Here is a 13,197-nt window from a genome sequence, read left to right as displayed (position 1 = left end):
TACAGCACTGAATAAGGAGGAGGAAGAGGATGAAGTCATGTTCCAATTCACATTTTTTTCCCATTGTCATTAGAGATAGCCCCCCCCCCCCCGGTGTACAACAGTTCATGGTGCAACCACTTGAAGTTGCAATGGCACTGAAAAAAGTGGTCCTTGCATTCACAACCATTGCAGCATCCCCGTAGTCATGGGATCAAACGTTTATGAAGGTTGTAGCTTCCCAGGGACATGTGATTGCCATTTGCAAGCTTCCCAGCCAGCTTCTGACAAAAAAGCCAATAGGGGAAGCCAGATTTTGCTTAATGATCACACGATTCACTTAACAACTGCAATGATCTACTTAACAACTGCACCCAAAAAGGTAATAAAATCAGTCCTGACTCACTTAACAATAATCTTGTTTAGGAATAGAAATTCTGGTCACAGGTTGTGGTTGTAAGTCAAGGACTAGCTGTTATGTCGCTGGAAACTACCTTTCATCCACCCAGAAATTGCAAATAGATCCACAGAAAAAACCAGGATGATCCGTAACACACCAAAGTACAGTGGAATCTCAGTACTCCACTGTTTAACAGATTAACAGAGATGGAAGGGACCTTGTAGGTCATCTAGTCCAACCCCTCACCTAAGCAGGAGACCCTACACCATTTCTAACGGATGGAAGTTCAGTCTCTTCTTGAAAGCTTCCAACAATGAAGCCCCCACAACCTCTGAAGGCAACTTCTGTTCCATGGTTGATTGTTCTCACTGTCAGAAAATTCTTCCTTATTTCCAGGTTCAAGCAATCTCTCCTTGATCAGTTTCCATCCATTATTCCTTGTCTGGCCTTGACCCCTTCTTCTCTGTGGCAGCCCCTCAAATATTGGAAGACTGCTATCGTGTCTCCCCTGGTCCTTCTCTTCACTAGACTAGCCATGCCCAGTTCCTGTAACGGTTCATCATGTTTTAGCCTCCAGTTCACTAATCATCCTGGTTGCTCTTCTCTGCACTCTTTCTAGAGTCTCAACATCTTTTTTATAGTGTGGATCCAGTATTCTAGGTGTGGTCTTACTGAGGCTTTAGAGAGTGGTATTAGTATCTCGCTTGATCTTGATTGTATCCCTCTGTTAATACAATTTAGGATTGCATTGGTTTTTTTGGCTGCCATTCACACACTGCTGGCTCATATTTAACTGGTTGTCCACTAAGACTCCAAGAGCCCTTTCATAGTTACAGCTATCAAGGCTGGTTTCACCCAGTCTGTATGTGTCCTTTTGGTTTTTCCTGTCTGCTTTGAAAGTCATTGAATTTGGTACTCGATGCATTTGAATGCAGAAATTTTGTCCCGGTACTCGTTGTTTGTTTGGTACTCAACGCACAAGCTAGAACTTGTTAGCGTCGGCTGCTTCGTGGCTCGCTGCCCTTTCCAGTTTGTTTGATACTCAACATTTTTGGTACTCAATGCATCTCTCAGAACCAATTAATGATGAGTATCAAAGTACCACTGTAGTCTTAATCTCTTTGCAAAAAAAAACCCCAATGATTGCTTTTATATAAATGATGGGTTTAATCTTATATACATTCCTACCTTTTTTTAAAAAGTTTTTTATTTTTGCTTTCAAATTCATTTTTAAATATACATTCTTATAATTGTTATTTAACATTTGTTAATTCATATCATTTTTCCGCCTGTATATTTACATTTTCATACTTTCTTATTTCCCCTCCCCCTGATTTAATAATGTGTATCATCTGAGTTATTTTTTGTGCTTTGTTTTTCTATTTGTATCTTTTTTCAAGCCAAGCATAAAATTGCCCCCATGTCCTGTAGTACACCGATTCCTCCTTGTCCTTTATTCTGAATGTCAACCTATTCATTTCTGCACAGTCTAATATCTTCTTTATTACCTCTCCTTCCGATGGGATTTTGTCCGCTTTCCAGTTTTGTGCAAATACAATTCTAGCTGCTGTTATTATTTGTACAATGAGATATGAGTCTTCTTTAGTATATTTCTCTGGTAGAATACAATATACATTCCTACCTTGAGTGGTCGATGCCGATCTGGTTGTTTCCAGCGGAGGTAGAGCTGTCCAGCAATGGACAACCCGACAAAGAACCAATAGCTGAAACTGAAGTAGTTAATAAGGAGAAAGACATCTTCCACAGTCAAGTAGATGAGGCTCATAGTACACTGTTAGAGAAAATAAGACAAAGGCATGAAAAATTCCAAGCACAGCATTTTCTGAATTCTACGGTATATAACAGCAACACTTTGACTGACTTACTCTCTTGGCAAGTCGGGTCACTTTGATGTTAAAACATCATTCGTACAGGTAGTCCTTGACTTATGACCACAATTGAGCCCAAAATGTCTGTTGTTCCGTGAGACATTTGTTAAATGAGCTTTGTCCCATTTTATGCCACAATGGTTAAGTGAGTCGTTGCAGTTGGTAAGTTAGTAAATGTGGTTGTTAAGTGAATCTGACTTCCCCATTGGCTTTGCTTGTCAGATGGTTGCAAAAGGTAATTGCATGACACCCGCTACCCCCCCCCCAGACACCGCAACAGTCATATGTATGAATCAATCACCAAGCATTTGAATTTTGATCACATGATTGTAGGGATGCTACAAAAATCGTAAATGTGAAAAGGGGTTATAATTTACTTTTTTTCAGTGCCGTTGTGACTTTGAACGGTCACTAAATCAACTGGTGTAAGTCGAGGACTACCTGTAATGGAGAAAATAACAGCAACAAGCCACTGGCGGGACACAATAATGATCTCCCCAACACGTTTCAGAAGGGTTAGGTTGCAAAACTTTGCAACGGCCTCTGCCATGCTTTCCCCAGGTTTAGAAAATCCCTACCAACTCTGCCCATTATCCACACAAAAGGGGTTTGATGACTGCAGAGAAAACAAGCTTTAGTAGTTTCCTGGGATCAAGCTTTGTTGCTTAAAAGTCTATGTCTCTTCTCAGTGGATAGATCTGCAGGGCAGAATGAGCATAATGGACTGATTTTTTTGTTTTTTTAACAACCTTGTAGTCCCATGCATCGGGATGGAGTCGGGGTGACTGAACAGAGCAGCAGCATTTATTGGTCGGATGCCCTTCCTGAAGCCTATGTGGAGTTCACAGCAGACAAGAACTCATTGCACCCAGAGATAAATATCTGCCACTGCCTAGGATCGAACTCACAGCCTCCTGATTGTGAAGTGAGATCTCTACCTGAACAATCACAGTAAATTGGCTTACATTGAAGAGAAGAGCTGGGACGGGTGTAAACCTTCCAATGTGGATCATGGATAAGAGGTCTGGCAGATGACCTTCCCGAGATCCTACAAAGAAGAGCCTGAATAAAAGAGACAGCACACTTAATACCCCAGGCAGTATAAATCTAAGAACGTATATTACATTTGAGCCAGGGGAGTAATTAAGTAATCTTACAAACTTAATCACTCCCCTGGCTCACCTGATAACGGGAGGAGAACTTGTAGCTTAAAGGTTAACACAATATGTAAGCAGCCCAGGTTTGAATCCCAGTGAGGGTATGGCTAGCTGATGGGAGCTAAATAGCTTGAAATAGATCTGTACTAGTCTCCCTTCATTTATTTATCAGCAAAAATGTAACACAAAATGATTTGCTGTGCAAGAGACGGCCTAGAAGGCTCCTGAAGTGGGTCTGAAAGGCAAAAGGGAAGCAGCATGCTCCCTCCCATATTTGGGCAGACCAACTGCTTTGACAGAAGAAAAAAAACAGTGTGTGTGTGTTTGTGTGTGTGTGTGTGTGAGAGAGAGAGAGAGAGAGATACATATATACTTTTGAGAGAGGGCATCAGAATTGCATTTTGTATAATATATGCCAGTGTGTTTACAGAAAAAAAGTGGCAATAATGGTTATCTTATCTTGTAACTTATCTTATCTTAATCTTACTTCCCCTTTCATATAAACAGAAATGGTGCTTTCCTATAAACAGAAATCAAATTTTAAACTAAATCATCTCTTCAATAAGCTTAGACATAGAACATTCTTGTGGTTAGGGGTACACAGCTTTTAAGTACGATAAAGCAAAATTAATTGTTGTTCTTTTACCTGGATGATGCTAAAATGGAGGCATTCAGCCCCCCAAAACAGGACAAGGCGACAGCTATTGGAATGGTCCAGCTGAAAACCCCAAATACCTGGTCAGCAAACGTCTAACAAGATAGAAGAGAAAAGAGTGGGAAAATTAGAAGGCATTTAACATGCACTAGAACAGTGATTTCAAAATGTTAAAAGTTCAGGAAGTTCACAGCCAGTCTCCGCAGGTAAACAAATATCGAATGTTTCTCTTGTCTGGGTATGTCTGGCACTGAAGTTCAGCTGCGGTTAAACAACTTCAGAAGCGAATTTCAATCTGAATTTATTGTTGGGAACGCCTGATGCATAAAATCATTGCACCCATCCTGGGCAGATTAGATTGCTATACTATTCAACTTCCCTTTGTTCTTTAGCAATATTTTAAACTATCCATTTGCCCTCGAAACACACTAAGTTAAATAATATATAGAATAATTTTCCTTGCTTGGAGAGAGAGAGAGAACAGTTAATCTTTTTCAGATAGATTTACTCTCTTTTTACAACCCTGTCATGTAATCTCTTAAATCATGGTAGAGTCGGAGTGACTGGATGGAGCTGAGCCTTTACTGCCCGGATACCCTTCCTGATGCCATGTGAAGTTCACAGCAGATTTTATTATTATGCCCTAGGAGAGAAATACAATAGAACCTCTGGTCATAACCACAATTTGTTCCACAACTTTGGTCACAAACCAATTTGGTGATGACTTGAACCTAATTTTGGAAATTTGGCGCTTACCCCCAAAAAATGGTGTGGAAAGGGAAATCGGCCGCAAAAAAAACCCCATGTGATTTTTTTTTGGTCGGAACCCGATTTGGTCAGAAGTGTTTGTGAACAGAGGTTCTACTGAATCTACCAGTAGGATCGAACTCTCCAGCTTCGGAGTGGGAGGTGAGCACCTTCACGCCTAGACTACCACACTATGATATACAGTACTCTGTATAATATATATAGATATAGACGATGATAGATAGATAGATAGATAGATAGATAGATAGATAGATAGATAGATAGATAGATAGATAGATAGACAGACAGACAGACAGATAGACAGATAGATACATAGATATACAGAGAGATTGATTGATTAGTGATAGATAGACATAAGATAGAGAGAGAGAGAGAGATTAGTGATAGAGACAGATAGATATTAGATAGATAAATAGATAGATAGATAGATAGATAGATAGATAGATAGATAGATAGATAGATAGGCAGACAGAGAGAGAGAGAGAGATTGATTGATTAGTGATATAGACATAAGATAGAGAGAGAGAGATTATTGATAGTGACAGATAGATATTAGATAGATAGAGATAGATAGATATACAGAGAGAGATTGATTAGTGATAGACATAAGAGAGAGAAAGAGAGAGAAAGAGAGATTAGTGATAGAGACTGATAGATATAAGATAGATAGATGATAGATAGATAGATAGATAGATAGATAGATAGATAGATAGATAGATAAATAAATAGATATATAGGTAGGTAGGTAGGTAGGTAGGTAGGTAGGTAGGTAGGTAGGTAGGTAGGTAGGAAGGTAGGTAGGAAGGTAGGTAGGTAGAAGAGATAGATAGATAGATAGATAGATAGATAGATAGATAGATAGATAGATAGATAGATAGATAGATAGATAGATAGATAGATAGATAGACAGACAGATATTAGCGACAGAGATAGAGACAGAAATATAGACAGTGACCAAGAGACAGTGATAGATGTAGACAGATAGATATAAAATAGACAGACAGACAGAGATTAGCAATAGAAATAGAGACAGACAGTGATAGAGATATAGACAGACAGACAGACATATTATGCTTTCCTAACCCTCTTTCTTATTTTGTTCTATCTTTCTTAACCCTACTCAAAACATATCTTGAAAGTTTTCCCCATCATGATCAGCTGAAAAGTAGACTGTTCCCAGTCTCTCACAAATGCATTCCTTTACTATAGCAGCAGTATTTGGTATCTATGACTGCAGGTCTGATTTTTTTTATGTCTCTCCTAGACCTAACAGACTTTAAATTCCAATTTATGCAAATATATTGTCATCCCATGATTACCATCCAACGTATACACCTTATCCATAATGCAAAGACTAGCAAACTACACAAACAACTCATGCCCAATAACTTTTGCTTTCTGCAATCTCCAGAACCCCCCAGAATTAGAAGAACTAAGAATTTTCCCTTAGAGATTTTGTAATTTTAGGTATTTGAGAGTAAGATTCGGGGTTTGCTGCGCAAAAGACCAAAAATGAAGGTATATCAAAATTACCGTTCCCTGAAAATAAGACCTCCCCAGATAATAAGCCCAGTCAGGCTTTTAAGTGCATGCGCTAAAGTAAGCCCTCCCCCTGAAAATAAGCACTCCCTGAAAATATTGCAGCACAGCAGCAGCCATGAGGTGACCATGCTCACTGCCTCCTGCACCTCAAAAATAATAAGACCTCCCCGAAAATAAGGCCAAGTGCTTATTTCAGGGGACAAAAGAAAATAAGACCCTGTCTTATTTTTTGGCAAACACGGTAAGAAAAAGTAAATTGCAAACATCCATCTGATTATTGCCACTTGAGAAAGAAGGTATGTCAAGAAAGAAAGCTAAAAGTTTCATGTCCCAATGTTGCACGGATGAAAGATCTGGTTTCCAGAACTTTGGAAAAAAGAGTAGTTCAACCACCCTTCAAAGGTGGAAATCACCCTTGCAGAGTGATTAATTTCACTTAATTTAGCTGGCACACAAGGTGCAGTTATGGGGGGGGGGAAACGTTGAAAAACTTAAAATGCTTACAGCATGGGGAGGATTGCCAAAGTTAATTGCCTTCAATTGCTTAAACCTGCTCATTCTTTAAAACAGAATAGAGCACAAATGATAAATGGGACTAACTGTAACTTTAGTATGTCAACAAACCTGGCAAAGTTTTGGCAAATAAACCTGCTTTTCACAGCAGGAGATAAGGACTCATAAGAGAAGAGAATGAGAATGAATTAGAATAAGAACAGAATTTAAAATAGAATAGAAACAGAACTGGAACAGAACACAGCAGAATTAGAAGATAGGATAGGATAGGATAGGATAGGATAGGATAGGATAGGATAGGATAGGATAGGATAGGATAGGATAGGATAGGATAGGATAGGATAATGGAATGAGAATAGAAGAGAAGAGAATGAATGAATTAGAATAAGAATAGAATTTAGAATAGAACAGAAATAGAACTGGAACAGAACACAACAGAATTAGAATATAGAATAGAAGATAGAATAGAATAGAATAGAATAGAATGAGAATGAGAAAGAATGAGAATGAGAAAGAATGAGAATGAGGAATGAATTAGAATAAGAATAGAATTTAGAATAGAATAGAATAGAAATAGAACAGAAATAGAACTGGAACAGAATTAGAAGATAGAATAGAATAGAATAGAATAATGGAATGAGAATAGAATAGAATTAGAATTCTTTATTGGCCAAATGTGATTAAATACACAAGGAATTTGTCTCTGGTGCATAAGCTCTCAGTGTATATACAAACAACGAAGCAATATAATCATAAGATACCAATAGGAGAAGGTAGTAGCCAAACAGAAAAACAGAATGACAGAGTTGGAAAGGATCTTGGAGGTCATGTAGCCCAGCCTCCTGTTTAGGCAGGACATCTACCTATACCCTATACCATTTCAGGCAAATGGCTATCCAGTCTCTTCTTAAAAGCCTCCAGTGTTGGAGCACAACTTCTTGAGGCAAGTCATTCCACTGATTCATTGTTGACAATGACAGGAAATTTCTCCTTAGTTTTAGGAAAGCTGAGAAGGATAATAGTAATTCAGTCCTACTACATTGGTAAATATCTGTTTGAAGTTACAATGGATCCTACAAATGGAATTTATAACCTGATTTCAAAATTCCCAAGGTCACCTCCCCCCCCACATGCTATCATGTGACCATTTGCAGCCATTTGTGGTCATGTGACCACGATTTATGATGTTTTTGTCAGAAATCAGCCTTTGGTGAGTGGGTTTCCAGCAAAACCCCAGCCTGTAGCAAACAATGGGTTCGCTTAACAACTGTGGGGTTCGCTTCACTGCAGCATTCACTTAATGACCGCTGCAAAACAACAACAACACATAAAATCAGGTCTGGGTACATGCTTTAAAATCGTCACGGCTTACAACTATAATTGCTAGGCTCAATTCTAGTCAGAAGTCGAGAACTGCTGAAATCATTACATTCGCAGAACTATGTTCAGAACTAGGAGCTGCCAAAGGGAGGAGATGAAGGCTACCATCCGTGATCTAAACCTTTCTGAGCTCATGATAAACACCTGGCCATCTCTCCCACAGATGGTCCACCCACACAGTCTTTATTTTATTTTCTTTCCTGCAGATAGATGAATCACTGATTAACCCGTGAAGAATTCCTGGGTGCGGTAAATAATACGTTGGTGCCAAACACAGGCCTATCCGTTGGCAGTATGACAGATGGGTCTCCATATCTGTAGGATCTGTGGTTAGAGTGCAGTACTGCAGGCTACTTCTGCTGACTGCCGGCTGCTTGCAATCTGGCAGTTCAATTCTCAGCAGGCTCAAGCTTGACTCAGCCTCCCGTCCTTCCGAGGTGGGTAAAATGAGGACCCAGATTGTTGGGGGCAAGATGCTGACTGTAAACCACTTAGAGAGTGCTGTAACACACTCTGAAGCAGTATATAATTGTAAGTGCTAGTACCCTTCCTTCCTTCTTTCTTTCCTTCCTTCCTGTTAGAATGCAGTATTGCAGACTAATTCTGCCAACTGCCAGTAGTTCAATCCTGACTGGCTCAAAGTTGATTCCACCTTCCATCCTTTTGAGGTGGGTAAAATGAAGACCAAGATTGTTGGGGGCGATAGGCTGACTCTGTAAACCGCTTAGAGAGGGCTGTAAAGCACTGTAAAGCAGTATATAAGTCCAAGTGCTATTGCTATTCACATTTTCATGGTGGTGACTAGAGGCTAAACCCTAGGATGAACGGTTGCAGGAACTGGGAATGTCTAGTCTAATGAAGAGAAGGACTAAGGGGTCATACGATAGTGGTCTTCCAGTATATATATGTTAATTCTTCTTAACTTCTATATTTGGGTTTTATTGGCTTCTCTCATTGATCCTTGTTTCTTTCCTCCATCCACCTATACCATTTTTCCCATATCTAATAATATTCTGTCTCTTCTTTTCCTTGAATTTTTTTTGTTAATTTGTCCATTTTGGCACAGTCCATAATCTTTCTTAATATTTCATCTTCACATCAATTTATTTTTCCATTTCTGAGTGAAGGCAATCCTCGCCACCATAATTATGTGTAGAATTAAATACTGAATCTCTTTTTTATATTTCGTTGTCATTATTCCTAGTAAAAATACTTCTGGTTTCCAATCAATTTTGACTCCTGTTACTGATTCTAGCCAATTTTTAATCTTTTTCCAATACTTTTTGGCTTCCTTACACGTCCACCATAGTGATAATATGTTCCGTGTGCTATTTCACATTGCCAACATTTTGGTGAAATATTTGCTGAGATATTTGCTAACCTTGCTGGTACAAGGTGCCATCTGAAAAAAAACATTTTATACTGATTTTCCTTGTATGCAACCGATAATGTCATTTTAAAATTTGTCCCCCCAAATTTTTCCCATTTATCTAATTCAATATTGTAGCCAATGTTCTGTGCCATTTGTTCCTTCACAATTTCTTCTTCCATTTTATACTTAAGAAGAAATTTATATATTCTCCCTATCTTATTGAAATACAAATTCTAATTTTTGACCGTTACCAAAGCCTCTTTGCTCCTGACCAGAAGAAAAAAATGGGGCACTCAAAATAGAAATGAATACGTCTCAGTACATTAATACCTCAACTGGAATTTAAAGGTGTAGCTCAGAGGAAGCCACGACATTAAGAAACAGATTAAACAGAACTGTTATTGCAGAATCTTACATGTATTAATATATCACAACTACAGGCTTGCCTAGTGAAGCAAACTTACATGATTAAGCAAAGCAATTGTTTATCAGATTGTAACTTATACACTGAAATTGCTTGGCTTATTTGTTTCTGCTCTAAGCTTGGGTAAGGTTTCTCAGCCTAATAAACACAAAGTAAACAAGTGGAATCTTGCTCATCTCATTTCCAGTTTCAGCTTGTAATTTAACAGTGCAATAAAAATAATCTTTATTTACATATTTTTGAACAGAGAAAAACAAGCCGGCTTCTACAGAGTTTTATCCTTAAAAACAGAAGAAATTCAGAAGTCAAAATAAGAACAGGAAAAGGATAGTCCACTGGTGGAATGAGTGCCCTGTATGTCAGAAATGGCTATGATGGCAAACCTATGGCACACGAAGCCATGTCGCCTGGCACACATGGCCTTGCCTGTATGTCTTCCGGGTTTCTGGCACGCATTCGGACACGACAATCAGCTGTCCTTTGTGCACGCAGCAGTGCTGAAACCTGATTGTCGGATGTGCATGTGTTCCAGAACTCAGAAGTTTGGCTTTTCTGGACCGTGGCTCCGACAAGCGCGCAAGTGACATTTCCGCATGACCTTTATGGCACTCGGTGCCGAAAAGGTTCACCATCACCGGTGTAGGGTCTCGTGCTTGGGCTAGATGACCTACAAGGTCCCTTCTAACTCTGTTAATGTGTGAGTGTGAAAAATAATGCAGCCAATATAGAAAATGAGACATTGCAGTTTATTCTAAAGATCCTCACTAAATTTCTCTTGAACTGTCTCCAGCTTTTAACAAGCGTGTGCAATACCCGTTTTACAGGTAGTCCTTGCTTTACAACAGTAACTCAGCTGGGAATTGCTGTTGTAAATCATTTCGGTCCTTAAGTGACTGTAAAGGTCACCCAGTTGCCAAGCACCCAAATACAATCACATCTCTCTCTCTCTCCCTCCCTCTCTCTCTCTCTCTCCCTCCCTCCCCCTCCCTCCCTCTCTGTGTGGGTGTGTGTGTACCCATGCAAATGTCAGCCATCAGAATTTCAAAATTGGGTCATGTCCCCTTTTGGCATTCAACATCACTTTAAAATGGTTGCTAAGTGAAGTCTACCTGTAATTGTTATTATGTACTGCTTTACTTTGTGCTCAATCATGGGGTCAGGCTAGAAGACCTCCAGGGTCCTTTCTAGCCCCATGAGTCCAAGAGGAAACATGAAATGTTCGTTTTTTCTCCGTACAAGGGCCCAACAACAACGAACCCACAGAGATCACTTCCAAACTGCTAAAGGCAGAAATACTCCTCATTTCACTGCAATTTTAGTCACATTTTAACCTCCTCGCATAGCTAAGCTACCCTGAGGTGTTAGGAAAGTTAGGACCAGTTCACCAGTCTCTCCGGCGGAATCACCTGTGGGGAGGATAACATCCAAAGTACATTAATTGCATTTCCCTCCTTTTGAAATCAAAACGGCTTTATATTAAAATCACAGCTAAGGATAACTGAGGATTTAATCCAATCAATCTTCATTTAGTTTAGTACAAATTTCAACTCAGCCTCCTGATTAACATCAAATCCAGAGGAAATGCAATTTTGCCGATTAGTCACCAGGTACATGAAGCTCCAACAATATTTCTAAACCTGAACGGCTGCCAAATCACTTGGGGATAAAAGGCCTAACTCGGCTTTCTCTTTTCTTTCAAGCGGAAAAGTTAAACAGTTATCGAGCTATTAAGAACTGGGGGGAAAAATAGAAATGAGGTCATTGCAACCATATAAGTCTAAGTGCTATACTCCAATACAGAAATTTTTCAGGCAGAAGCAGGGACTCGAGAGCCCAATCTAACAATAAATAAATAAGATAAAATAGTAAGGCCAGACTTACCACGGCAACAGCATCACTAGAAAGGATAGCATTAATATCAAGCACTGTATAGTAAGCTATATTGGTCAAGATGTAGATAATCGTCACGATCGGCATAGAAATCGCGATAGCGAGAGGCAAATTCCTGGTCAAATCAAACGAAAAGAAAATACTTCAGTATGAGTCACCTTTTTTCCCCCTGACAATCACCTGTTTGAAACCTGGAATATCGTCTGTTCATATTTGCAGTGATAAATGCATTAAAACACATTAGGTTTTTCAAAAAAGTGCTTTATTTACATTATCCTGGTACCCCATCTGTTCCAGAGACTGTAAATGTGTACTGATTACAGCACACCAGAGACTCACATGATGGGAGGATCAGATCAGAAACTCACATTCTTCTATTATTATTATTATTATTTTTATACAATTGTATCACAGCGGCCAGTTGTTTCAGCGGAGTTGGCATTGGTTACTAGTCGGGCCCCACCCAGGGGCCTAGGACGTTGTAACGTATTTTCGTAATATGCGTGCAGATCCAAGCAGTGCGGCTTTTTGCATTTGACTGATGGTGATTTTGTCAATTTTTAACTGTTTTAAATGTAATTCCAGTGCTTTTGGAATAGCACCCAGTGTGCCAATTACCACTGGAATTACCACTGCTGGTTTGTGCCATAGTCGTTGAATTTCAATTTTTAAGTCCTGGTATTTTGCGATTTTTTCATGTTCCTTCTCAGCGACCCTGCTATCACCTGGTATTGCGATGTCTATGATTGTGACCTTATTTTTCTCAACCAATGTGATGTCTGGTGTATTATGCGCCAGTATTTTGTCTGTTTGTATGCGAAAATCCCACAAGATCTTGACCATCTGATTTTCGGTGACTTTTTCAGGCTGATGTTCCCACCAGTTTGTTGCTGTTTTAATATTATAATTTTTGCACAAATTCCAATGGATCATTTGTGCTACTGAATTGTGCCGCAATTTATAATCAGTCTGCGCGATTTTTTTACAGCAGCTGAGTATGTGATCAACAGTTTCATCAGCTTCTTTGCAAAGTCTGCATTTGGCATCATCAGAGGATTTTTCGATTTTGGCCTTAATGGCATTTGTGCGGATAGCTTGTTCTTGCGCAGCCAGGATTAGTGACTCTGTTTCTTTCTTTAATGTACCTGTTGTTAATCATAACCAAGTTTGTTCACTGTCCACTTTATCTTTTATTTTTTCCAGAAATTGGCCATGCAGTGCTTTGTTC

General features: G+C 39.2%; 1 protein-coding gene across 2 annotated transcripts in view; it reads right to left on the bottom strand.

The window, feature by feature from the left end:
- The window catches only part of SLC7A6 (solute carrier family 7 member 6), a 54,613-nt gene that overhangs the window by 4,770 nt on the left and 36,646 nt on the right, over window positions 1-13,197 (bottom strand). For both annotated transcript variants that reach the window (XM_087729083.1, XM_087729084.1), the window contains exons 6-9: window positions 11,961-12,084; window positions 4,072-4,175; window positions 3,234-3,330; window positions 2,022-2,171 (exon numbers count right to left, since the gene is read on the bottom strand). In XM_087729083.1, the coding sequence (XP_087585209.1) occupies window positions 2,022-2,171; window positions 3,234-3,330; window positions 4,072-4,175; window positions 11,961-12,084 (475 nt within the window). The remainder of the gene's footprint in view (window positions 1-2,021; window positions 2,172-3,233; window positions 3,331-4,071; window positions 4,176-11,960; window positions 12,085-13,197) is intronic.

Source organism: Thamnophis sirtalis, unplaced genomic scaffold (assembly GCF_051295495.1).
Source record: "Thamnophis sirtalis isolate CommonGarterSnake01/CBP01778 unplaced genomic scaffold, rThaSir2_p1.2 scaffold_14, whole genome shotgun sequence".
NCBI classification, from domain to species: domain Eukaryota; kingdom Metazoa; phylum Chordata; class Lepidosauria; order Squamata; family Natricidae; genus Thamnophis; species Thamnophis sirtalis.
The sequence above is the reverse complement of the archived record's forward strand: the minus strand, read 5'-3'. Positions and strand labels throughout refer to the sequence as shown.